We start from the raw sequence: 25,775 nt of genomic DNA, 5'->3' as shown, positions 1-25,775 counted from the left end.
ATGAAGAAGCTCCGTGAGGCCTTTGAAAATGATATGCTGGCTGTAATGTAAGTGCCGAATGCTTTCTTCTCTACTGACTTTCGCATGTGTTTTCAGGCAGGACACAAGCCTCTCGAAGGATAGTTGTCATTCAGCTAGTGAGTAAGTGCCTTAGAATAGATAGGCAGAGTTATTCCTGCCTTCTTGGGGCAAGAGCATTGAAGCAAGCAGGAAACTAACTAGTGGACTGTGATAAATGCACTGGAAAAAAAATAGTGTGAAACTATTAAAAGCATAACTCTGAAGATTATAAAGTGAAGAATTGCTTATGATATAATGTTAATTAAGAAAAGAGCACATAGAAGCATGTTTAACTCGGGTTACAGTTATGTAAAATAGTATGGAGCAAAATGACTGGAAGCTGCATACAAAAATAAAAACAGCTGGTGCTGTAGGAAAGGGGGATTTTTTCTTTTTCCTACATCGCAAACTTTCTGTATTATTGTCCTGTTACTTTTTAAATTTAAAAATACATATTTTATTTTTTTTTTAAAGATTTTATTTATTTATTTATTTGACAGAGAGAAATCACAAGTAGATGGAGAGGCAGGCAGAGAGAGAGAGAGAGAAGCAGGCTCCCTGCTGAGCAGAGAGCCCGATGCGGGACTCGATCCCAGGACCCTGAGATCATGACCTGAGCCAAAGGCAGCGGTTTAACCCACTGAGCCACCCAGGCGCCCTAAAAATACATATTTTAAAATTAAACGCTGATGTTCATCCCTTGCTTACTGATCTGCCCATCCGGATCACCTAGTAAATGTCATCCACCACTTTGGCTCTCACTGATGCTTCCAGCACACATCTGGGTTTCGGCATTCCTTCCTGTTATTGCTAAGTAACTCTCACTTTATAATGAGGAGACACCAGTCTGACATTGAGACGTTTTCAAAATATTTGTCTATCAACAAAGCCCAAGCTCCAGAGGAGTAATTTTTTTCATTTTTTTATGGTGATGATTTTCTAACATAAAAGAGGGAAGGATACTGCAATAAATCCTCATATACCTATAATCCTACTTGAACAGTTATCAGCTCACAGTCTGTTTTGTTTCATCTGGACCTCCATCTGCTTTCCCACCCTTCTTGAATGACTTTGAAGCAAATCCCAGACCTGATAATATTTCACAGAGGAGTAAATATTGACCTAGAGCTGTGTAGGCCAAACCCAGTGCTGTCAGTTAGCTCTTTCTAAGAACCCTCCTCCTCAGGTCAGAGCACTGCTCCCACCTCACCCCAACCGCCCACCCCCAGTAGCAGCCCACATCGCATGATAACTGTGAAACATGACGAGGATAAGACTGCACTGTCACCTCCTTTTTGTATTTGTCCGTGGAAATAGCCTCAGATGATCTCATTTTCTTCTTTTGGGCCCTTGACATCATACGATGAACATCTCTTCTGTGAACACCAAGAAAGCTACAGAAGGGTCTGTGTGCTCCCCATACCTCCATTTAAGCAAACCGCTTAGACTCACCCATGTCTGCACTAAGGTCGTGTGTTGATAGATGGATAAACAAACTACTGGATCTTAGGTATCAGATGAGGTCAGGGTTAAAGATCTCAGCTTTCCTACTCCAGACATCCTAAGAGAAGGCAAGATAAGAGGTGACCCCATTCACAGATAAGAAAACTGAAAAATGCTAGCTGCTTAGTGTTCAGGGAGACAAAGGTGGGAGCAGGAGGACCCAGGCCAGGTGACAACATCCCTCTGCTTCAAAAGGGCTATGCAGTTCAAACTCAGCGCAGCCTAGGGGGGCATCCCTGTGTATAAATGGGAAATGAGCAAGATGAGAGGATGACAACACTGGCAACCACACGGTGAAAAATCTGAAGCTGTGAACCATCCTGAACCTGGAGAATGGAGTTTACATGTGCAGTATCCTATTGAAAGGTCTGATATTTCTCTGGATAGGTTGGAAAACCTATTAACCCAATATAGTTTAAGCATATTAATTCCACAAGTATTTATTGAGCACTTACTATGTACCAGGCACTGAGCACACAACACTGAGTGATACAGTCTCCATCCACAAGGAAATTACATCTAAGAGGGAGAGGCAGCCACTCAGGCGGTGCAAATCCATGTGACTGATCCTTTAAATACTATTTGAAGGAAACAGGAATGTTGGTGGGGGCGCATAGAAGGGTTTCCTCTCTGAGGGGACATCTGAGTTCAGGTGGGACCCACATGAAGGGCAGGACTTAGCCCCTGTGAGGGGGAAGAGAAGCACATTACTTACACACTGGCTAAATGTCTACAGGGGCCCAGGGTTCAAGAGGAGCAGGCTGGGTAGGGGGCGGCTGAGGGGCGAGCAGGAAAGAGGGTGTGGGGACCTGAGTCCCCCGAGGAGCCTGGCTAGCTGTGTGACGATGTGTAGACATTCTCGGAGAAGCTTTGAAGGAATGCCATGGCGATCTTGAGGTTTGGAGAGCCCACCCCAGCAGCAGGGTGGTCCATGAGGCCAGGGCAGACCTCACCAGGAGGCACTGGTGCCAACCAGCCAAGAGATGGAGGTTGACCCAGCCAAGCTGGGCCTCTCTGCTCGCCTCCCCTCATCTTTTTCTCCATTTCTGTTCCCAGCAACAAGCCAATCTGATCCCGGGGTTGAACCTCAGCGCACTTGGCATCTTTTCAACAGGACTATCCGTGCTGCCTCCACCAGCAGGGCCCCGAGGAGCTCCCCCCGCTCCCCCTTACCACCCTTTCGCTGTAAGTAGCTCAGCATCCAGAGGTTTGCTCATGCTCTGGGCACACCCAGGCAGCAGCATTACTCTGCTGTGTTGAATCACAGCTAAAGCTTTAATTTGGAGGCCATAATCACAAGTGATTGGAGGATAAATCCAACACTTCTTAGGACTTCTTCCTAACAGGCAGAGAAATATTATTAAAGCGTCCTTTAAATGCATGCTCTTGAGCAGAGTAGATACCATATCTAGGGAAGAAACTGCAGTGCTAGCAAATTCACTAGCTAGAAGCCTCTTTATTATAAAAAAGGATTTGTTACCTCAAATAAGAATCTTCATGGCTCTTGTTCATTTATTAATAGGGTACCTGGGTAACTTGAGTATATATATTTCTCACCTGTTTCTACAACTCAAATGCATCATATTTTATTAATGGGGAGTTTTTAAAAGAAATTAATACACAGTGTTTGTTTCTGAACACTTAACACAATGCCTGGCATTTAGTAGGTTCTCAATAAGTATTTACTGCTTGAGTCGTAATGAATAAAAAGGGAAATGTGAATGTTAAGAGTTTTCTGTTACTTCCATTTCCATCTACAAGCATTATAGATCAATACATTGTCAAATTTGGGTTCAGGATACTTGACAGCTTATCTTTTTTCACTCCTAATTCTTTTCTATATGTATTGCTTATTTTTTAAGCAAACTTTCTTTCCTCCAACCTTTATACTTTTTAATGGGAAGAATTAGGCTGATGAACACTACATTAGCTAACATTCCTTGAGCTGGTCTCTGGTGTAGGCACTGCAAAGTGAGAATTCCTAGCAGCTCTTTGAGTTATCTGTAGAGAGAAATGGGTGAAGCCATTAAGCTCTTCTGCCAGCAAAATACAGACGTGACTGGCACCTACAGTTTTTGTCACAAGAACATACACATTCTGCAGTTTTGTTTATATACCGATCTTCTGAGTCATTTCTAAACCTTCATACCATTTCTTTGGAGTTATATCCATTTCTCGTAAACTAAAGAATGGGGCCCAATATTGGGCCATGTGCGTGGGGGTGGGAGCCAGGTAAGAGGGAGCTGGGGTGTGCCAGGAGGGATTGTGGCAGCTCCAAGGAGCTAGACCAGCTTTGAGAGCTGTACATCCTCACACCTTCCTGTGAGATTTGAGAATGACTAAACTTGGTCCATTTCAGTGGTGTTGGGACACATCTCATTTCTTAGGAGAAAGTCTGCATTTACTGCTTACAGAAGATAACCTCAGAACCGAAGTTGAGATAAACATAAATAGTGGGGGGAAAGTACAGTAAAATAGGCCACTTCTAATATTGGTAATCTGAGATCAGGGGGTCAGGAAGCCCTTATTTTGAGATTTGGCTCAGGGGCCAGACTTGCCTACCACTTATTTTTGTAAATAAAATTTTATTGAGGGGCACCTGGATGGCTTCCTAATTTGGGCCTCCAACTCTTGGTTTGGCTCACGTCATGATCTCAGGGTCATGAGATCAAGCCCTGCATTGGGCTCTGGCTCAGCAGGAAGTCTGCTTGAAGATTCTCTCCCTCTGTTCCCCCACCTGCTCACAAACTCTCTCTCCTGCTCTCCCTAAAAAATAATGCATATGTATTTTATAAGATTTTTTTATTCAGAGGGAGAGAGAGAGTGCATCCAAGCAATGGGGAGGGGCAGAGCGAGAGCGAGAAGCAGACTTCTCTATTGAGCAGAGACCCCAGACATAGAGCTCCATCCCAGGACCCCAAGATCATGGCCTGTGCTGAAGGCAGACACTTAACCGACCGAGGTGCCCATCAGTAAATCTTTAAAAAAAAAAATATTTATTGGAGCACAGCCATGACCTTTGGCTATGTATTATCTGTCCGCTTTTTTGCTGTGATAGCAGAATTGAAGAGATGCAGTAGGAAACCTGTGACCTGCAAAGTCTAAAATAAGTATTTGACCCCTTACAGAAGCAGTTCACAGACCCCTTGTACTGAAACAAGGGGAGAAACTCTCATGTGAGAGCAGAATATTTTCTCAACTTGAAAATAAGTTTTTCCTGTTGGAAAGCTTCCTTTCAGCTGAGATCTTTGCTACAATAGGAAGATAACCATTTTACTAAAATACATAGTTCCTGTTCTTCATCAAATAGTTTTTATTTTTTTTTCAAGATTGTTAAAATTTATTTATTTGTCAGAGAGAGCACGGTGGAGCCTTCTGCAGGACTCGATCCCAGGACCCCTGAGCCAAAGGCAGACACTTAACCAACTGAACCACCCAGGCATCCCAGATTTTACTCATCTTTATAAAGCTAAAAGCCATAGACTTCTGATCTCGATCCCATTGATTAAGACTGGGTTCTAATCCAGAGCACGTAGTCACCCTGACTCTCTGTGGCAATATGGCTCCCTGGGGCAGCTGTGAAACTGCAGGCTGGGGCCTGGAGGTGGCCATCGCTATCTACCTGCTCAGGACCCAGGACAGGTCCCCAAAGCCACACTTGTGGAGTCTGGGAAGGACAGGGTAGGGTGGGAGTGTTGGGCATGCTTTAAATACTTACTTTATTCTCCTGTCACGTAGGCCTTCAGATTTCCAGGAAACTCTAGGGTCCTTCTTGGCTCTTATGTATCACAGAACTAGTACTTTTGCTCTTGGCATCCAAGGGTCAGGAAGTCTCTGTACCTCCTCATAGCTGGCTTACCCATGCCGAGCTTGGTCCCTGACCTCTGAAATTCTAGAAATGTGTATGTGTTTGAAAGCTTAATTTTTCTTATTTTCTGGTGAAAAAAAGTAATACATGCATAGTATTTAAGAAACAACTAGTACAGAAATGTGGAAAGTGCATGTTTTTTCTCAATATAGAGATAACCAGTATATGCATGTGTATGGGTATATGTATATATAATTAAATATATACTACATATGTTTATATATACTCAGATTTTTCATGCTGCTGTGGAAATCCTTATATATACATCTTGGCTCTTTTCTCCATTTATTTCTTTGGGATAAATTCCTTGAAATAGAGTTTCTGAGCCTAAGAATGGGTACATTTTATACATAGTATATAGTTATAAAATATATAAATGTTGATGCCTGATACGTAAATTTTGATACATGGAGAATATACTACTTTTCCTTCCCACCAGTGTGTGACAGAGGGATTTTTCCTCCCATACTCTTATTACTCATGTAATGATTCCTTACAATCTGATACTTTGAAATACACATTTCTGGGGCACCTGGGTGGCTCAGTGGGTTAAGCCGCTGCCTTCAGCTCAGATCATGATCTCAGGGTCCTGGGACTGAGCCCCGTATCAGGCTTTCTGCTCAGCAGGGAGCCTGCTTATCCTTCTCTCTCTGCCTGCCTCTCTGCCTACTTGTGATCTCTCTCTGTCAAATAAATAAATAAAATCTTAAAAAATAAATAAGTAAAATAAAATACACATTTCTTTTGTTGTTGTGAGACTCAGCAGTTTTTATTGGCCATTTCCCCCTCTGCCTTTCTGTGTCCTTTGCCTATCAGCCTTTTGAGACGCAGTACAGGTGCCGGAGCCCGACTGCCCGCGTTTGCATTCTGCACTACCGCTCGCTATTTTTAATCTCGGGCAGGTGACTTAACCTCTTTGCATCTTGATGTCCCTGGCCTATAAGATGGGGGTAGTAATCGTAAACATAGGGGTTGTTGTTAGGGTTATTAAATAAGTTAAAACTGCATGTAATAATTTCTATGCAAATGTAGTTGCTATTGTCACCACCTTTACTTTCCATCGTTTTGTTAATAATTTGTAACAGCTGATTACATATTAAGGATATTATCCTTTCATCATGTTGTCCGTATTTTCTACCAGCTTGTCATTTTTCTTTGCCTTACTCATGGTGTCTTGTGCCATAATAATTTAAAATAGATATATTTTGAACAAATTGTTATATGAAGTAAAATGGAAACATTTCCCTTGGCCTGCCTTATCTTACCCAAAGTTTAGCAAACAACTACTCCCCAGAGGTATAGCACCTTTAAGTTTACACTTTTTAGAAATGTTTTCTCAGCATAGATAAAATCATATTATTCAAAACTATAAATGTAATCATGTCATACAGAATTACAAGGTTTTTTGTTTGTTTTTACTTATTGGCATTTTTTCATAGTTAGACTTAATTCTCTTTAACAGTCACATAATATTCCACTGTATGAATTTACTCTAATTTTTCTAACAAGCACACTATTTTTCGACATTTGTACTGTTCCCACATTTTCTCTACTACACATAGTGTCAAAATGAATCGTCTTCATTATGTCTTTGCACAAATGTGTGAGTATATCTAAAAGTAAATTCTCTAAGAATGGATTTATTGTATCAAAGGCTGTATGCAGTTTAAATTCTCACAGATTTCCTTTCACCAGAATTCATGTAGAAATTTTAAGAAGTCAGGTAGTTAAATCAGTGATGTTTGTGTGGATTCTGGCCTTTGATGACATGCTAAAGAAAAAAATCTCCCATCGAAGACTATAAAAATATTCTCCCATGTTTTCTTACTGGTTTTTGAGGATTGTTATTTGTATCTGTATCTGTAATCCTTAGGAAATTTATCTTGATCTATACTTTGACAAAAGGATCTAACTTTATTTTCTTTCCAAATGAATAGCCACATTTCCCAAAAACATGGCTTGAGTGATGTACCGTTTTATCACTCAGTTTGAAATTCTAGCTTTGTCATACACTAAATTCCCACTTAGTCATCTTCCTGACTCTCTTCCATTCATCTCTTTGTCTACACCGTAATTACTGTAGTTTTATACTCTCTTTAACAGCATGATTATTTTTTTCCTCAAAGAATGAATTGGAAAGATGACCAACTTTTAATGTGCTTGGGAAAATTAAAGAATATATAGGAGTTTTCTACTTCTTTTTTTTTTTTTTTTTTTTAAAGATTTTATTTATTTATTTGACAGAGAGAGATCACAAGTAGGCAGACAGGCAGGCAGAGAGAGAGAGGAGGAAGCAGGCTCCCTGCTGAGCAGAGAGCCCGATGTGGGGCTCGATCCCAGGACCCTGAGACCATGACCTGAGCCGAAGGCAGCGGCTTAACCCACTGAGCCACTCAGGCGCCCCAGGAGTTTTCTACTTCTTGAAGACTTGATAAGACCTATATGTGAAACATCTGGGCCTACCATCTTTTGTTTGTCCGTTTCATTTATAAACCTTTTGGTTTCTTATAACTTTTTGACTTAGTTGTGTTGATTTTTATTTTCCCATAAAAATATTCATTTCATCTGATTTTCATATGTGTTGGCATAACCTGTACAGAGTGGACTCTTGGACTTTTAAATCCCCAAACTTGCGTACTCTTGTAATTCCTCGCATCGTATATTTGTGCTTTCCTTCTTTTTTTCTTTTATAAGTTTTGTTTTTGTTTTTTTTTTTAAGTGAACACTGACCCCAACATGGGACTTGAACTCATGACTTCAAGGTCTAGAGCCTCGTGTTCTAGGGTCTGAGCCAGCCAGAGCTCCTCTCTGTTTTCTTAATCAAATTTGCTAGGGCTTTATCTATTTTAAACTTGTAAGTAGTTAATGGTTTCTTTTTTGTTATCTTGCATTTGTTTCCTGTACTTTGTATTCAGACAGTGTCATCAGAACATTTCTGATTTTTGTGGCCCTTACCTCACTCACTCATGATCAGTTTTCGAATTCATGAGCATTTAAAAAGATGTCCCTTCTCTGATGGGCTCAGAGTTGTGTTTATAGCTATGAAAACAAGCTTCTCATTGGCGGTTCATGTCCTCTATATACTTATTTTTATCTGTATGATTTAATACGTGATGGGAGAAGTTTGCTGGTCTCCCACTGTGATGATGGTTTTGTTAAATTCTTTATTGTAACAAAGTTTGTTTAATGTGTTTTGATCAGTTCACTCTAGAAATAATCTGCAATTTTATTACAGATTATTAAACTTTCTTTCTTAGTGAATGAATACACAGCCTCATCATCTGCGGTTTAGAATTAACTGTATAACGGATTGCTTCGCTCACTGCAGATGGTTTCTTGTGCTCCATATGCTCTCATTTTTTTAGTTACTTGGGGCTTTTTTGTTAATTTGTCAGGAATACTTGTTTAAACAACCTTTTTTCAGGAATAGTGCATAAGTAGCATAACTTCTAAACTTTCTAGATCTGAAAATGCCCTTTTCCCCCCTCATACATGAATGAAATTTCAACAGGCTGTCTAGAGATTCTAGAGTCCTAGTACCTTTAGAACTCTAAAAACAGTACTTTCAGTATTTTATTTTTCAGATTTGTGTGCTAACCAGCCTGATTCTCCTTATTTTGCAGATAGCTTTTTCTCCTTCTAGGGTTTTTGCCCCCCCCCCCTTTTTTAAGTATTTCTGCTTTCCCCCTTAGAATACAGAAATCTGAATCTTTTCTTTGGTTCAGGAAAATATTTTGCTTCTGTACTTAATGGTAGTATTACTGTCCCTCCCTCCACTTCATTTGCTCCTTTTGGAACTCCCACTTTATGGCTCATACATCTTTTTTTTTTTTTTTAAGATTTTATTTATTCATTTGACAGAAATCACAAGTAGGCAGAGAGGCAGGCAGAGAGAGAGGAGGAAGCAGGATCCCTGCCGAGCAGAGAGCCCGATGTGGGGCTCGATCCCAGGACCCCGGGACCACAACCTGAGCCGAGGGCAGAGGCTTTAACCCACTGAGCCACCCAGGCGCCCCTGGCTCATACATCTTTATCCTCATGTCTGGTTCTTTCTTTTTGTTTTGTGTCGGTTAATCTTCCAGGGGGCACTGATGGGCTTTGCAGGAGGGTCTTTTCTGCTGTTACGTACAGCTCGTGTTGAGTGTTTACTTTCCAAGATCAATGTAGGCCCCTCCTTCTTTTTTTCTCATAGCAGTTACTTACATGTGACTGAACTGTCATCTTGAATCTAATTAAGAAGTCAAATCAAAGGACACCAGGGTGCCACAGTCTGCCTTCTGCTCAGGTCATGATCCCAGGGTCCTGGGATCAAGCCCACACTGAACAGGGAGCCTGCTTCTCCCTCTCCTGCTCCCCCTGCCTGTGCTCCTATGTGTGTGCGCCCTTTCTGTCAAATAAGTAAAATCTTTAAAAAAAAAAAAAAGAAAGAAAGAAAGAAAGAGGAAAAAAAAGAAATCAGACACTTTAAAAAAAAAAAAAAGCTCTTTCTCTTTCATGAATTAATTCACTGGGGTCATTTGTTTGTCTTGCTCAGCTTTTCTTCCCTCTTTCATGTCACCGATTCTCTATATATTGTCTAATGAATTTTAATTGTCTATTCATATATTTAAATAAACTCAACAGAGGGCATACTAGAATTCTTAGGGGAGTTTTTCCATAACATGTGCCATGGGCCTCCCTGAACTCATGAATTCGCAGTGTTCTAGGTTGGGGAAGCCTTGGGTATAGTGGTTGAGACCTTGGGCTGCAGCATCAGACACAGATCTGTGCTCAGCTCTTGGCTCTGTCTCTGGCTAGCTTATCAATTTCTAGTTTCTATCAGTTCCTGAGGTTGTCCCATGAGAACACAGAGGTGGGTAAGCAGCCATTGCAGGGAAGCCCTTCGAAAGCTGGGATAAAATGGTGAACCTTCAGAATCTTGGAGAGCTCTGCCCAAGTCCACTGCCCCACCCCCACACCCCTGCCAGTCCCGCGGCCACATCCCTGGTCCTTGGGAGAGCATCTACTGTCTTTGCAATGTGACATCATTCTGTCTTCACTAAAGCTGTTTCAGTATGTGAACATGACCCATGTGCCTGACCGCCGCCCTGTCCCCTACCCATTTCCTACCCCTCCCTCTTCCTGCCCCCCAATTTCTTCATGCTTCAGTGTGTTACTTAAATCTGGCATCATGATACTGGTCATACACGGCAGCTTGGAACGAAGGGTGCCACAGTTCTTCCAGGAGGAGCCGGTCCAACTATTTGTAATTCCCTTTTAGTTTTTACAAGTGCACTTGATATGTACTCCTCTACTCACACCCCAGCATGGTCAAGCAGCCAGTTTCCCTTAAATGGAGAGTGTAACATGAACCAGTGGGTAATAGTGACCCCACCCTCCCCTTGCTGCCTCTGTTGGCAGGGAGTTGGGGCACACTTGGCACAGGTCACCTTTCCTATGACATCCCTCGCCCCCTCCCCAGTGTCATGATGCTTCTCAAATACTCAAAAGTAAAAGTAACTTCTCCTTTGTAAAATAAGTGGGAATTCTTAAACTGAGACAGTGAGGCCAGCTGCTGAGTCGGGGGTGGGGTTCCGTACCTGCTGCCACCTTCTTGGGCCCTTGGTTTACCTGATGGCTACAGTCTGCTTTCCCAGGAGAGAGAACATGGATTCAGGTCATCAGCGGATCATTTCTCTGATCATTGTGACAAAGATGTTTTAAAAACCTCCTTATGTTTGAGATTGTAGACTCCATTTAAGCTTGGGAGGATGGGAAACAGAATGAGCTCTGAGCCATGCATTTCATTATAAACCGTGCTCACAGAACACCCCTCATTCAGCCTATATAGTAGCCAGTGACAGACTGTTCATTCCTGTGACCTCTGAATGCTAGGTAGCATCCTTCGGGGGCATCCGTTGTACCTAGGGTCTAATGCACCTTGGCACCAAGGCCTGCAAGACCCTGCCTGATCTCTGACGACCCACCTCTCCGTTGTTTGCAGCCATACTCTTACTTGTTTTTACCATCCCATCCCTTACTTTTCTGTTTTTCAAAAGTCCAACCCCTTTCCAAGCTCAGCACCTCTAAGAGCCCTACTTAGACAGCTCCCTCCCCAGGGCCTTGCATTGGGTGCTATGGTCTCCATGGGTCCCAGCTCAGAGACCCCCTCCTGCAGGGGTCTCCCTGGAGCCTCCCAAGGCTGCCCTCGCACCCCTCGGCTCCGCCGCTTCCCTTCTGCACACTGTCCTGTTTGTTCCCTTCTTTCACACTTGTCTGCCTCCCCCATAGAACGTCAGTGGTGGCAGTGGCCGCTCTGTCTTAATGGCTGTGTCCCCAGCACCTAGAACACTACTTTGTAGGCGGTTAGGTGCTCAGATGTCTTTCTCATGATATCTGAAGGATATCATCAAAGGAACCCTCGCAACAATATTGGAAGATCTAATTTCTAGGAGATCTAGGTGATGCTTTTTTAGTCTCTTTGTAGATGAGGCTCAGAAGGGTTGGGTAAATTATTCCAGCTTGTGTAGAGTTGGTGATTCAGACTCTGGTCTCAGGACTATTCAGACTCCAAAAACCGACTTCGTGCATAAAGCCAGGAGCTCCGCTAAAAACGAGCTCCTGGCTGCTGAGTCTAGGGTCCCCCCCACCAACAGTTTTCCTGCTATAATAACTCATGAATACAAGGAGAGTGGGGAATTCGTCCTTCTTACCCTTTTACAGCTAATTCTCTCCCCTAACCCAAGGGGTAGATCTACATTGGATACAGTGTTTATGTTGGGCGTATTTGAACCCAGAATAGGAGCCACACTGTGGCTGGTCTACTCTGGGTCTCGTGAATTTTGGGAAAAGACAAATATCAGTTGAAGGGAATCGTTGCTGCTTGAGGCCTCCTGCAAGAGGAAGGGAAGCATCCTTTCCCCAAGGCAGCGCATTGAAAGCCACAGGAATTCTCCCCTCACCCTGCATGGCTCTGGACAGGCACCTGTGCAAAGGGTCTGGAGCAGACTGCTCTTCGAGGAAGAGGCAAGACCCAGAAAGCCTTCTTCCCTGGACTTTCTGTCCGATGTGGAGAGTGCCAGGAGAATCTGGTCTCAGAGCACACTCTTGTGGATATAAGGTATCACTGCAGCCTCTTTCCAAGGCCTGAGAGTTTGCCCTCCCTATACAGCCCGGCAAAGCTTCCCTGAGCAGAACTCTGTGGACACCTAGGGCATCCCCTGGGGGAAGCTTCCCTGGTGTCCACATCTGCTCTCCAATCCCCTCCCCGAGGCCAGAAGTCCACTCTCCAAGCTCAGAAAGGGGGTACCGTTTCATTTTTGCCCCTAGTGAGTGGTAAGGCAAAGTTGTGATTTGGAGTTAAGAGTGCAGTGGAGATCTGGGGGACGAAGAACGCCATGAGATTTGTTCAGGGGCCCTCAGATGAAAGCTGGGCCCTGGACTCAAAGTCTCTTTCATGTCTGACTAGTGTCGGAAACCCAGGAGGTCATCCTGCAAGGCAGGCCCACAGACATTGGCTTCGTGGTAACCTCCCTTCCTGTAACAGGCATGCCTGTGTTGATGTGGCCTTATTTACGTAAGCCACCGCTAACTGGACTGTGCTAATTCTGTCAGCATCCTGCCCATACGAATATATGAAATCAGACCTCTTCCTATCTCTGGTGGCTATTGTGAGGATTAAGAGTCTGTGAACAAAGTATCCAGCATAATGTCTAGTACACAGCAGGTAGTCAGGAAGTAGCAGCTACTTTTTAAATCCTACTTTCCTAATAGTTCTGTTGTTTTCTGTCCATATCTACCTTCCTGTACCCCACCCCCACACACACTCTCTCAGTACTGTTTATTCACTCATTTTCTTTCCCTCCTCTCCCAGCCCCTTTCTCATTTCCTTCATTCTGAATCTCGTCATTCCTTCTGAAATTCTCTGGGGGAGCTTACGGACCCAGCTTCCCAGGAGCACATTTGGTGGGAAAGCATAACTCCAGATACTAAGCTGCCATCTCTATGCCTTGTAGCCCCCAGTCCGTGGCTTTCCAAAAAATAGCAGCCACAGGGCCTGCCTGTCTGAGGGAGAGCAGGTTAAAGGAGTGTGTGTGCACCCTCTCCCCCACGGCGGTAAGTTCCTAGGGGCCTAATGCGTGGCACAGCTGAGCCATCATAAATTCAGCCTGACATTCAGTGCTCCAGCAGGAAAAGTGCAGCAGAAATCTGAGCCAGGGGACAGATGCAGAAGTGACAGCGGGGCCAGGTGATGGTGCAAGGAGTCTGTGCCATGTGTGGGAATCTCGCCTCCCTGAGAGTGGGGCATGTCCTGGTGGGCACGTGCTGACTGACCAACTGTTTCTTTCATGCTGCAGACCCACTCCGGATACTTCTCCAGCTTGTATCCCCCTCACCAGTTTGGCCCGTTCCCGCATCACCACTCCGTAAGTGTCCCCTCGGGTCAGCCCCGTCTGACATTCTTCCCTGTCCTGTGGCGGGCACTGCAGAGTCCTTGGCCAACTGATCAGCAAATGCTCTCAGTGTGAGTGCTGGGCCCTGTGCTTCCCAGTCACCCCTAGGAGTGACCCATCACGGGGCAGGAGCACACCAAACTAGCATCTGGGCCCTAAAGGTTCCTCAAAGTGCTGGTGCTGTCCTTTCCAGCAGTCCTGCAGAGGTTGCACAGCCGTGGGTGGCAGACTATACGTGTGAATGATCAGGAGGCGGTGTTGAGCCCAAGAACAGAGTTTCCAAACATCTTTGAACAAAGTGTGACACAGGGAGTCATGTCTTTGGCAAGGACCCTTAGAGCAGGGACCCCCGGTGGTCTGACCCATGGCTCTCTGGGCTATCAGCACACAGCCTGGGCAGGGTGGGTTTACTTATCTTCTTTTGAACACGATGCCATGCTCATGAAAATACTGCTGTGGCTCCCAGATGCTGAGTGGTTTCCCACTCCTTCTAACAGAGGGCCTCAGGACCCCGTGCTCAGGCCAGCTGTATTTAGTCACGGTCTTAATTTCTTGGGTAAAGACACAGGAGCAGTGCACATCCCATTTGTATGTGATGAAAAAACCTGTGAGCAGACTGCTTTCTGTCAGCAGCGTCCGAGCTGCTCAAGAGGACTTTCCATTTTGACTGTCACTCAGGCGCACTGTGGTTAGGTTCATTCCATATGCCTCACGCCCACAGAGCCCTAGACCGCAGAGAGCCCCGGGCGCCATTTTGGCCAATTCCTTGGGCATTGGGGCCTTCACAGCAGATGGCTTGTGGTAGATGCTCGGTAGCTGCTGAATGCCTGAAGGAGCCATCCCAGTGGGAATGACATCTCGTCTTGTGTTGCCCTTCCAGTATCCAGAGCAGGAGACCGTGAATCTCTTCATCCCAACCCAGGCTGTAGGTGCCATCATCGGGAAGAAGGGGGCGCACATTAAACAGCTGGCCAGGTTTGCTGGGGCCTCCATCAAGGTAAAGCTGCTCTCGACGGCCACCCTCTTCCATCACCAGCCCCCACCCCATGTTCCTTGTTCCTTCTGAGGCTCCTGGCCAGCGCTGATGCCAGGGACAGGGGCCCATGGGGTCTGGCAACTTTGCCTCCAGGATTAATCCCATTGGCTTTCCTGTTTACCTCTCCCATCCATTCCCTTCTTATTCAACTGATAACTGAATTAGAAAAAATATTAGCACCACCTAAGCCAACTGGGTCCTCTTTGGGCTAACACAGCCCTTTTCTCAAGAACATAAAGCAAAGACCAGCTGAGGGCTGAGAGCCAAGGGGCAGCTGCCAGTAGAGCGTCACTCACACCTTCGCCCTTATCAAAGCTTTGACACTTTAATTAGCCTCTGCTTCACACATCCTTGACCCTCAAGAAAAGTTTGTGTGAAACACTCTTTGGAAAGCACTAATGCTGTAGATAACCAGCGCTGGGGACACAGCCGGGTGGGCAGCCCTGGGACCCAATGCAGCAGCTCAGGACGGAAGGCCCCTTGATTTCTGGGAAGGGTCGTGAGTGCCGGCCTGGCGGTGGCAGTGCCATGCCCATATCCTACCCCCTCGAGCGCCCTGTGAAGAAGCGCCCCAGGAGCTGAAAGGGAAGGATTCTTCGACCCTGGTCCTGCTCCAAGCCCGGCTATCGGCTCTGACTCACAGGCAGAATGCTGAGCACGTCCCAAGCCTCATGAAACACTTTTGAAAACAGAGTTTCCGTTGTTACGTAAAGTAATTTGCTACCATGGGACAACCCGGAATTCCAAACGAGAAGTCTCATGACTTGGAGAGAAAGAATGCTTGCACTTTCTCCTCAAGAAGAGCTGGAATTTCTCCCACAGCAAGTGTGCTGCAGAAAAGGCAAAACCAAAACCTTCTGAGCTAAGGACCGCCATGAGACCATCAGAGAGTATCACGTAGGTAAAGCATTTCCCCTCTGTTACCTGCAAAGCACGGAGACCCGGTGGGAGCCCTGAGGTGCGGCGGCCCGCAGCGCCGCACCCAGTGACAGGCAGGGTGCTCCCAGCAGGCTTGTTGCCAGGGGACCCCAGCCCACGACGGACAGCTGTGGCGCGACAGGTACAGCAGGAAAGCCCACAGGGCTGGCTGTCCCTGGGACCCTTCCTGGTATCCAGTCCTGGGGCCTGAGAGGCCGTGGAGCCAGAACAAGATGATTTCAACCACAGGGGGCTTGAGGGATGACATCACATCCCCCCCCCCCCCCCGTCCCTCAAGAAGAGTGGGACTTTGGGAGGCTCCGGGGCCGGGCGGAGGCACACCAGCGGCCGGACCAGCTGGAGCCCATTGGCAGTGCTGACCCTGAGGATACTGAGCACCTGCTGGGGCCCGCTGCGGCAGTAACTCCACTTACTGATGACCATAAGGAACTGGGCCCAGGGCCTTGCACCAACTGTTGAAGACCGCAAAGGCAAAAAAAAATGTGAGAACTGATGTTTGACCGGGTGACCCAGTTCTGGTCCAGTGTTTTTTCTACCGCAGCAGCCCGGGTGCTCCACCAGAATCATGCCCTGCAGGCCTCAGGGAAAGTAGGAGAGAGAGCAGCACTCTGTTGGGCATTGCCCCACGGCGTGCCCAGCACCCTTCCCCATCCTGGGAAGGCTAAATGACTGTGTGTCACATTGTCCATGACCTCTGTGATGGGCGGAGACCACAGGGCAGAACCAGGGGGCACAATGGGCTCTGCAGTCGTCCCTGCTGCTGCACCAGCAGGCTGCTTCCCCAGCGCCCTGCTCCTCCTTGGAGCGGCCTCTCCCCATAGCAGAGACAGAGAGAAAACCAAGCAAGCCAATTCTTTGTGGGAGAGATTTCCCACTTTTAAAAAATCAGTCTGGATTTTGTTCAGCAGGACTCTGAACGCATTTTCTCTGAAGCAAAACAGAGCATATCGCACCAAAGAACAAACCATCGCCCCTTCCTGCTCTGCCAGTCCTCCGTGGCTGCACGGAGGCAGGGAGAGAGCTGTGCACTCCCTGTGGGAGCTATGTGCCAGCAGGGAGTGGGCAACCTAGAGAGGCTTTGATGCTGGGCTCCCGTTGCTCACCTCCCCTGCAGAATGCCACACAGACCTCCTGAGCCTTGTGTTGGGCCCTGCTCACCCTGGGATCTGGGCAAGCACCTCACCTCTGGGTCCCTTTTGCTTCAGTCATAAGAGGGCATCCTCCTTCCCAGCGCCGTCACAGGAGTTTGCCAGCGAATGTCATTGCAGAACCGCAGGAGCCCACGAGTAGCTCTGAGACTTCAGGTCTGGATGGTGGAATCAGTGGAGAGATGGCCTGTTTGCTTCCAAATCAGAGACAGGCATCCGGGAGTCCCTGGGAGGCGGACAGCGACGGCAGACCAGTTTTGGTCAGCAGGAAGTATGAATTGGCCTGGCAGCCCTTCCCAATTTGGGTGGGTAAGAGCCGGGACCCACCGTGTCCATGCTCCCGTCTCACTTGTTTCCTCTTTGAGATAAGGACCAGACTTAATACCAACTGTGGATCGAGAAGTAGAGGCAGGTGTTCCCACCAGTGGTCTCAGGGGCCCGCCTGTGTGGGGCCTGCTGGCGGGCTCCAGTCCCCTGGGGACATGTGATCTTTGCTTTTCGGCTGCGGCTGCTGCCCTTGTGCCGCCGGAGCTAGCAGGTTGTCTGCCCACATGAGAGCAAGTCCTTCCGAGGAGCGTGGGGCTTGGAGACCTGGGCCTCGTGTTCATCCTCGTGTCACAGAGTGTCAATCACAGCCCTCTTTGAAGATGCTCTGATCCCAGAGCCAGACACAGGTCAGAGCACACCTTGGACGCATTGTCCCTGTAGAGCTGAGCGCCCTGAGGCTCACGGATTCAGCAGATGCAGCCTGGCCTTGGCCACGGCGGAGGTGGAGGTCAATGTCTTCCCGGGGATCCCACGTCAGAGGCACCGCAGATCGTGGTGAATTACATCCACTGTGAACAACTCCTTCTCCAGGCTCCGGCTCAGGATGGGACGTCTCCTGAGCCACTGCTTCTTTGGTTTTAGGAACACTGTGACCCTGTAAATGAGGGGTTTTTTTGTTGTTGTTGTTTTTTTACTTTGCTCTTGGTAAGCTTGCAACTGAGTCTGCGGCCCACCTGAGGCAGGTACACGGATGGCATGAGGCGCATTCGTGTGCTGACCTCGCTCCTGGCTCATTACTCAATGTCTGGTGTACTTTTCACTCGTTTTACTTTACCTTTAGTTTTGCTACACTGTATTACTTTCCAAAGCTACCTTAATGGTTTTTGGAACAAGATAGGCTATGCAGAGAAGAGCCAGTAATGCGGATCTAACAAAAAGTGCTTGCCTGGTCTGTCATTTAAGATGTGTTACGAGAGGACTCCAACTCACAAACGGTGAGAGCCAATGGAGGAATTGAGCTTGCCGGGGTTCACCTCCAGATTTCAGATGAGGAAACAGAGTCCGGGGAGGGGAGGGATTTGCAGAGCAGACACTGGGATCAGAGTGTCCTCAACCCCTGCTCTGGAGCTGTCACATGCAGTTCGCATGCCATGGATGAGCTGGCCCTAGCCCTCCCACTACCCAGCCCCCTCCACCCCCTGCCGGCCGTGCTTCCCAGAGAGGAAACAGCAGGTGCAAAGGCAGTAGCAGCCCCTTGCTAGTGTGCGTACCACTCACGCAGATGAGAGAGGGGTCTGGGGAGCACAGCCCGGCAACAGCATTTTCCTCTTGCTTGTAAACTGCAGATTGCCCCGGCAGAAGGCCCAGATGTCAGCGAAAGGATGGTCATCATCACCGGCCCACCTGAAGCCCAGTTCAAGGTCAGTGCCAAGGGTCCCCTCAGCCTGCAGTAGCCAAGGGCCTTAAGCAGGTGGCAGCCACCTCAGAGGCATGTGTAAGACTGTCTCTGGCTTGTCTCCACTGGCCTTCCTGCTGCTGCTCACTCCTCTCAGGTTTAGCCTGTCTTGCCTACCCCCAGCTTTCCCCTCTGCTTGGAGCCCTCCTTCCCTACTCTTCCATGGAAAAGTAGATTGTGGGGACCCAGTTCAGATGGCACCCACTCTGGGGTGCCTTTGACCCCTGAGCCATGGTTCTGAGGACAGGGGATTTCAGACTCACTGAGTCACTTACACCCTTCTGGCCCTGGGGGCAAAAGCCATGGGTGTAAGGGGACACAGAAGTTTGTTGGGAGTTGTTGGGTGGGGGGTGCATTTTGTTTTGGCCCTTTTTTCTCCCCGAGGAAATTTATAAGTTGAGTTTTCTGAAAGTCACAAGTGTATTTATGAAAATATAGTCCTTATCATTAAAAATATTTAGATCTGAGAACAAACATTAACTCATGTGGAAACATTTGAAAACAGTAACCCCTTGACTCCTGAGCGGATAAACAAAACTTGGTATATCCACTTAGTAGGACATTAGCCATAAAAAACGAAATTCTGATGTGTGCCGCAGCGTGGGTGAGCCTAGAAGACCCCCGCGTGCGGCGAAAGAAGACGGAAGCACAAGCCCACGTGTTATAGGAGCCCCCTCATCTGAAATGTCGGGAAAAGGCCCATCCACAGGGACAGACAGTAGGGCGGCAGCTGCCTGCTGGCGTGGACGTGTCCTGGGTAGTGGGAACGGTTGCCTGATGTAGTGGATACACCGAAACTCATGGAGTGGACACTTTAAATGATGAATATTAGGTTATATAAGCTATATCTCAGTTTTTCAGTTTAAAAGAAGCGTACATACGCTCCTAGCTGCACTGGCTCTGGAGCTAAGACATCAGTGAGCAGCTGCGTCCCCAGCCGCCTCGCCTCCAGCCTTCAGTGACTTGAAGATTTACTGTGTAGGGGGAGGGAGTAAGGAATGTCCCGCACCGGGCTGTGGGCGCTAGGGCAGCAATGGAACTCAGACTGGGTCGCCCCCACCCCAACCCCACACCCAGCGCTTCCTAGCGGGGGCAGTCATGTGCGGCCCTGCAGTGTGGCCAGAGCAGCGCCCTGCTGGGTCTCTGGAGGAGTGACACAGGCTCACAGCTGCCCCGGGTCCAGCCCTGTGGTGTTTGGGGCTTGGGGAGCACCAGGCCCGGGCTGGCCATTTCTAGCAGCCGAGAGTCACCCATCCCTCTTGCTCTCTCAGGCCCAAGGGCGGATCTTTGGGAAACTGAAAGAAGAAAATTTCTTTAACCCCAAAGAAGAGGTGAAGCTGGAAGCCCACATCAGAGTGCCGTCTTCTACAGCTGGCCGGGTGATTGGCAAGGGCGGCAAAACCGTAAGTGTGCAGCGAGCTGGCTTCGTCTCCTGGCTCATTCCCTGCCCAGCCTCACCTGACTTCCTCAGACCTCTGTCGGCTCTTCAGGGACATTACTCTGGGGCTGAGGGCCCCAAGTCCTGGGAGCTGAGCCAGGCCACCAAAACCACCAGGGTTCTGTACGCAGAAACCCAGCATCTCAGCCACATGCTGGAAAATGAAGATCCTGACTTAAGACCAGGAGGCTGCCTCCTGCCCCCTTTAAACCCACATATAGCAGCAGGAAAGTACTAGGGAACAGAATCCATTCAGAGGATACCCACTTGGCTGACGGTTGTCTTCTCTAAAGTCACGCTCAGAGGCGGGCAGGGTTGGTTGTCCTCACTCTCCTCTGACATTTCAAACTCTCCCACTGGCAGATTCTGTGTCCTGGCTATTTCCCCAACTTTCCCATCTGTGTCTGGGAAGCTAGTTTAGCCATAAGGTGGTGGGTGAGGAGGAAATACTTAAAAAAAAAAAAAAAATTAAAAGTTTTCAACCTGAAGGTGGCAGTAGCACAAAGAATTTGTAAAAGTGCCAGAGAATGATCTGTGAAGCTTGTAGGAATGAGCATAGGGTCCACCAGACACAGGTGTGTTCTAGAACATGACTTACCTACATGGCAGGGCTCTGACCCCCAAGAAGTTCTCGTAGAGCCTGTGCACACTACCAGAGTGGCCTGTTGAGTGGCAGGAATTCGGGGTATCTCTGGAGTTCTGTGTGTGTGCGCCTGCAGGTGCCTGCTGTTTTCTTTATACAGAAACTCTTGCTAAGCACTCAAAGCCAAGTTCTGGGTATAATGAGTCACCTCTGTACAAAAACAGAAAGCCGAAAGGCTTACAGATCATCCCCACATCTAGGAATGTGATCAGCATCCGAGGGTGCACACACAGGCTCTAGACAAGCTAGACTGCAGTACTCAGGAGAGCTAATGGCCCACGGGGGATTCACATCCTGAGCCCTTGGGTCCCGTGTATGGTCATTTGGGAACCAGTCACTGAATTCTGTGCACCCCACCCCCCGGCTGTCTGCTGTCCAGGGAGCACTTGGTGGCCCCACCTATGTGTTCAGCACCCTGGGGGCCGGGGCCCAGGCTGAGCCCCCACGTAGTGTAGGCTTGTTGAGGCTGGAGAGCAGCCCCAGAGAGCAGAAGTGGGCCACAGGTGATGGGGGAGCAGCACCAGCTGGAGGCTTCCCGGAGGGAGGCCAACACGGAACTAGAGATAAGCAGCAGGGAGATAAGGTGATGACCCAAAGGTAGAAGAAGTGGAAGGAAGGGCAGAGGCAGGGATGAAAATGAAGAGCCAGGCTCAGAGCAATGCGTGATTAGAAAGTTTATTTTGCACTTGATCTTAGCCAAAAAGTCTGAGAGACTGAGGTCGGGGGGTGGGGGGTGGATATTGGCTGATGACTGACACCCAGGAGAGCATGTCCAGGAGGGGTGTTCCTTCCTGGATGACGGGGGAGCCTGGGTCACTGGGAGCATGCGCAGGAGCCTGCATTGAAGGGAATTCCAGAGTAAGAATTCAGCCCCAGAAGGAGCTCCAGTTGGGGGCTGGACCCTCCCTGGGCCACCCAGTGAGTCTCCAGGGCTCAAACAAAGGTGGCCCTGTGTGACTAGGGGCTAGGAAGCCTCAGACACGTCCTAGGCTGAAGGAAAGGAGAGGAACATCCAACCAACCTTCCCTCCAGCACTCTCCTCTCCCATTTCCTCCTGAACCCATTCTCTCCCTTCCCAGGTGAATGAACTGCAGAACTTAACCAGTGCAGAAGTCATCGTGCCTCGTGACCAAACGCCAGATGAAAATGAGGAAGTGATCGTCAGAATTATTGGGCATTTCTTTGCTAGCCAGGTACCTGTGCCGTGAGGGTCTGGTCTCTCCTGCCAACCATTTTTCAGCCACTTCTCTAAGCTGTTGGCCTGTCTGGTGACCACAGGCCCTGCACACACCCCACTCCCTGCTCCCCGAACCCCACACACAGATGGAACCTTCCCCTGGCTCTTCAGGGACTACCTGCAGGGCAGGGGAAGTTGCTCCACACCCTCTCCTCACAGCTCTCCCCAGGCATGCTGGAGGAGTTTGAGGAAGAGCCTAGCACTTTGAAGTCAAGCCGAGCACATCTCCAGCCCCCTGAAATGCTAGAGCATAAGGTACCCCCTTCCTTTGCCGCCTACGGAGGCCTCAGTCACAGCCTTCCCCTGTTGGGAACCACATACCAGGCAGGGACCCACCCGCGGGTTTCCCCAGTCAGACTTGGAACCCACGTGGGTGCCAGAATCTCACTGGGTTGAACAAGGGTTGAACGTGCTCATTGCAGGAGCCCTCCGTTCCTCTGCCGTCCTTCTCCACCTCAGCGTCACATCCCCCCACAGGGCCCAGGACCTTCTGTCTTCCATTCAGAAGGACCAGTGACTCTGCATCACGTGGCCTGGTTCTTCTCGATGCTCTCTGTGTGTTGGGTTTGGGGATGGAGCAGTCCCCGTCCTTGCCCCAAACAAGTGAGGGTGGGCTAAGCTTACCAGCAGCTTTGTCTGCAGCTTTGTCTGAGCGGAGCCTGCTCTCCCAGAGCTGAGCCTGTGCCCGAAGCCCTGCCCCTTCCCCCATCAGAGCCCCAGCTTGGCCCACTCTGCTCCTCTTGCTCCCAGCTCCTCCTGGCCCTGGAGCACTGGTGCGGGGTGGGGGCGGGTGGGTAGGGGTGGCAGGCTTGGGCTCATGTGTTTTCTCTAGTTGTACAGGGTAGAGTGTCTGGGCCAGTTTCTCACTTCCTCCCCATCCCATTTCCTGTCCGTCTTTCCCGCCATCACACTCATGTTCTTCCTAGGGGCTCCAGAAAGGCGGGTGGGGCATCCCTGAAAGCCGCAGTGTGTACAGAGGGCAAGGGATGCTGAACTCCACAAGGCCCCCTCGGCACTGGTTCCCTACTTCTGCTTCCCGGCCTTTCCATCCACCAAGTACCTGGAAGTTTCTGGCACCCCACCTCCTCATTCTGCACCCAGTGGCCTTGGGGAAGGGTGGGGGAAACCCTCCACTTTACTTGAGGAAAAGTCCCCCACCCGGAGTGAGGGCCTCAGCAGGTCGATGACACTCTCCTGAGCTTCCCACTTGCTTTCCCCACGTCCCAGCCCCAGCCTCCCACCCCCACTGCTTGTCCTCAGAACCGGGTTCCTTTTTCTCCCCTGTCCCCTCCTCTCCCCTGCTGCAGACCGCACAGCGCAAGATCAGGGAAATTGTACAACAGGTGAAGCAGCAGGAGCAGAAATATCCTCAGGGAGTCGCCTCACAGCGCAGCAAGTGAGGCCCCCACAGGCACCAGCAAAACAACGGATGAATGTAGCCCTTCCAACACCTGACAGAATGAGACCAAACACAGCCAGCCAGCTCGGGAGCAAACCAAAGACCATCCTGAGGAATGAGAAGTCTGCGGAGGCGCCCTGAGAATCCCAGGGGCCAGGAGGGAGGAGGGAGGTCAGCCCGGGGGGCCCTGCCCGGCCTCCTGCCTCCCCCCCGGGGCCTCTGCAGGCTTCCCAGCCAGCCACTGCAACCATCCACTCGGATCTCTCCTTAACTCCCACCGCGCTATCCCTTTTAGTTGAACTAACATAGGTGAACATGTTCAAAGCAAAGCAAAATTCACACCCTTTTCTTTTTGTGGAAATTGTCTCTGTACATGTGTGTACATATTAGAAGGGGAAAGATGTTAAGATATGTGGCCTGTGGGTTGCACAGGGGGCCTGCAGCGTTAATATATTTTAGAAATAATATATCAAATAACTCAACTAACTCCAAGTTTTAATCAATTATTAATTTTTTTTCTTTTTAAAGAGAAAGCAGGCTTTTCTAGACTTTAAAGAATAAAGTCGTTCTTTGGGAGGTCTAATGGTTTAGTGAAGGAGCTTCGAGACCACCCAGATAAAATCCACCCGCGGGAAATCTCGAAAGGACACTCAGCAGTTCTGGATCACCTGTGTATGTCAACAGAAGGGATACCGTCTCTCTGAAGAGGAAACTCTGTCTCTCTTCATCCCTTGTCTAGCTCACACACCCATTTCTCTTTGCTTCACAGGTTTTAAACTGGTTTTTTGCATACTGCTATATAATTCTCTGTCTCTCTCTGTTTATCTCTCCCCTACCTTCTCTCCCTCCCCTCCTTCTCCATCCCCATTCTTTTTCATTCCCTCACCCCTCTGTCTCAATTCCCAGTATCTGCGCACCCCCCAGGCAAAGCAGTGCTCTGAGTATCACATCACACAAAAGGAACAAAAGCGAAACACACAAACCAGCCTCAACTTACACTTGGTTACTCAAAAGAACAAGAGTCAATGGTACTTGTCCTAGCATTTTGGAAGAAGAAAACAGGAACCCATCAAACCAACCAACCAAACAAAGAAAAATTCCACAAAGAAAGAATGTATTTTGTCTTTTTACATTTTGGTGTATAAGCCATCCATATTCAGCGAAATGATTTCTTTCTTTTAAAAAAAAAATGTGGAGGAAAATAGCAATTTACACAAGGTCGTTGGCCCAGGGCGTTAAATTTACAGATTTTTTTAAACGAGAAAAACACACAAAAAAAGCTACCTCAGGTGTTTTTTACCTCAGCACCTTGCTCTTGTGTTTCCCTTAGAGATTTTGTAAAACTGATAGTTGGAGCATTTTTTTATTTTTTTAATAAAAATGAGTTGGAAAAAAATAAGATATCAACTGCCAGCCTGGAGAAGGTGACAGTCCAAGTGTGCAACAGCTGTTCTGAATTGTCTTCTGCTAGCCAAGAACCTGTATGGCCTGCTTTTGGACAAACCTTGAAAATGTTTATTTAAAAAAAAAAAAAAGATGACAAAGAAAAACAGAGAGAGAAAATATTGGAGATGTCCTGAATTTCAATAGGGTACGCGCCATTAGGGCTTTTTGCGCTAAAGGATGAACATGTACTGGTTTATGTGAACAAGCCATTTACCACCAGACTGCAATGCCAGTTTCCTCTACTGCAAACAGTGTTCTGTGACAAAAACAAAAACAAAAAAAAAAAATTGAAATATATCCAGCTAACAAGATCCTGGTGTCGTGGTCTCTTATTTTACTAAGCATTGCCCATGCCTGTCAGGAGAGGTCCTGCTCTGGGGGACTGAGGGAAAATGTGCAGCACGTAGAGCCAGGAGGAGGCGGGCTTCCGCAGGAAGCTTTCGGGGAGAAGCTAAACTAGGTCAGTGGTGTTCCAAGTGCAGTCCCCCCCTGGCAGCACCCATATCACCAGGGAACATGTTGGAAATGCACATTCTTGGGGTCCCACCTTGAATCAGAGACCCCGAGGGGCCCCGCAGTCGGCTGCAGCAAGCCCTCTGGGTGATTCCCGGGGTGGCGGAGTTTGACAGCCACGAACTGGAGGGATGAACGGACTGCACGTCAAGGTAGGTAAGACTAGCCCCTCTCTTTAGGGAACGCTGAGCCTGGCCTGGCGAGAGTTGATCTTTATGTGGGGAAGGAGGAGTGGATAATATACCTGACAGTTCAAGGGAAGAAGGGCTCACACACCATCACCCCCACCGCCAAAGCCCCATTCCAGGAGGTCGGAGGAGGGCAGGGCCGGCGTTGGACTGGAGGTGGGGACAGGGTGCCATACTGGACACTCCTGTGCATGTGTCGGAT

The 25,775-nt window shown here is 48.2% G+C and overlaps 1 protein-coding gene across 1 annotated transcript in view; it reads left to right on the top strand.

Annotated features, from left to right (window-relative positions):
• IGF2BP2 (insulin like growth factor 2 mRNA binding protein 2) overlaps positions 1 to 25,183 on the top strand; it is a 159,862-nt gene extending 134,679 nt beyond the window's left edge. The window contains exons 9-15 of the mRNA XM_082721730.1: positions 2,409 to 2,748; positions 13,768 to 13,836; positions 14,744 to 14,860; positions 18,600 to 18,674; positions 19,981 to 20,112; positions 21,870 to 21,983; positions 23,335 to 25,183. Of these exons, the coding sequence (XP_082577856.1) occupies positions 2,409 to 2,748; positions 13,768 to 13,836; positions 14,744 to 14,860; positions 18,600 to 18,674; positions 19,981 to 20,112; positions 21,870 to 21,983; positions 23,335 to 23,427 (940 nt within the window). The 3' untranslated portion in view covers positions 23,428 to 25,183. The remainder of the gene's footprint in view (positions 1 to 2,408; positions 2,749 to 13,767; positions 13,837 to 14,743; positions 14,861 to 18,599; positions 18,675 to 19,980; positions 20,113 to 21,869; positions 21,984 to 23,334) is intronic.
• The last annotated feature ends 592 nt before the right edge of the window (positions 25,184 to 25,775 follow it).

The sequence above is a fragment of the Mustela nivalis genome (assembly GCF_964662115.1).
Source record: "Mustela nivalis genome assembly, chromosome: 1".
Classification (NCBI taxonomy): Eukaryota; Metazoa; Chordata; class Mammalia; order Carnivora; family Mustelidae; genus Mustela; species Mustela nivalis.
Note: the sequence above shows the minus strand (reverse complement) of the source record. Positions and strands in the feature narration are given on the sequence as shown.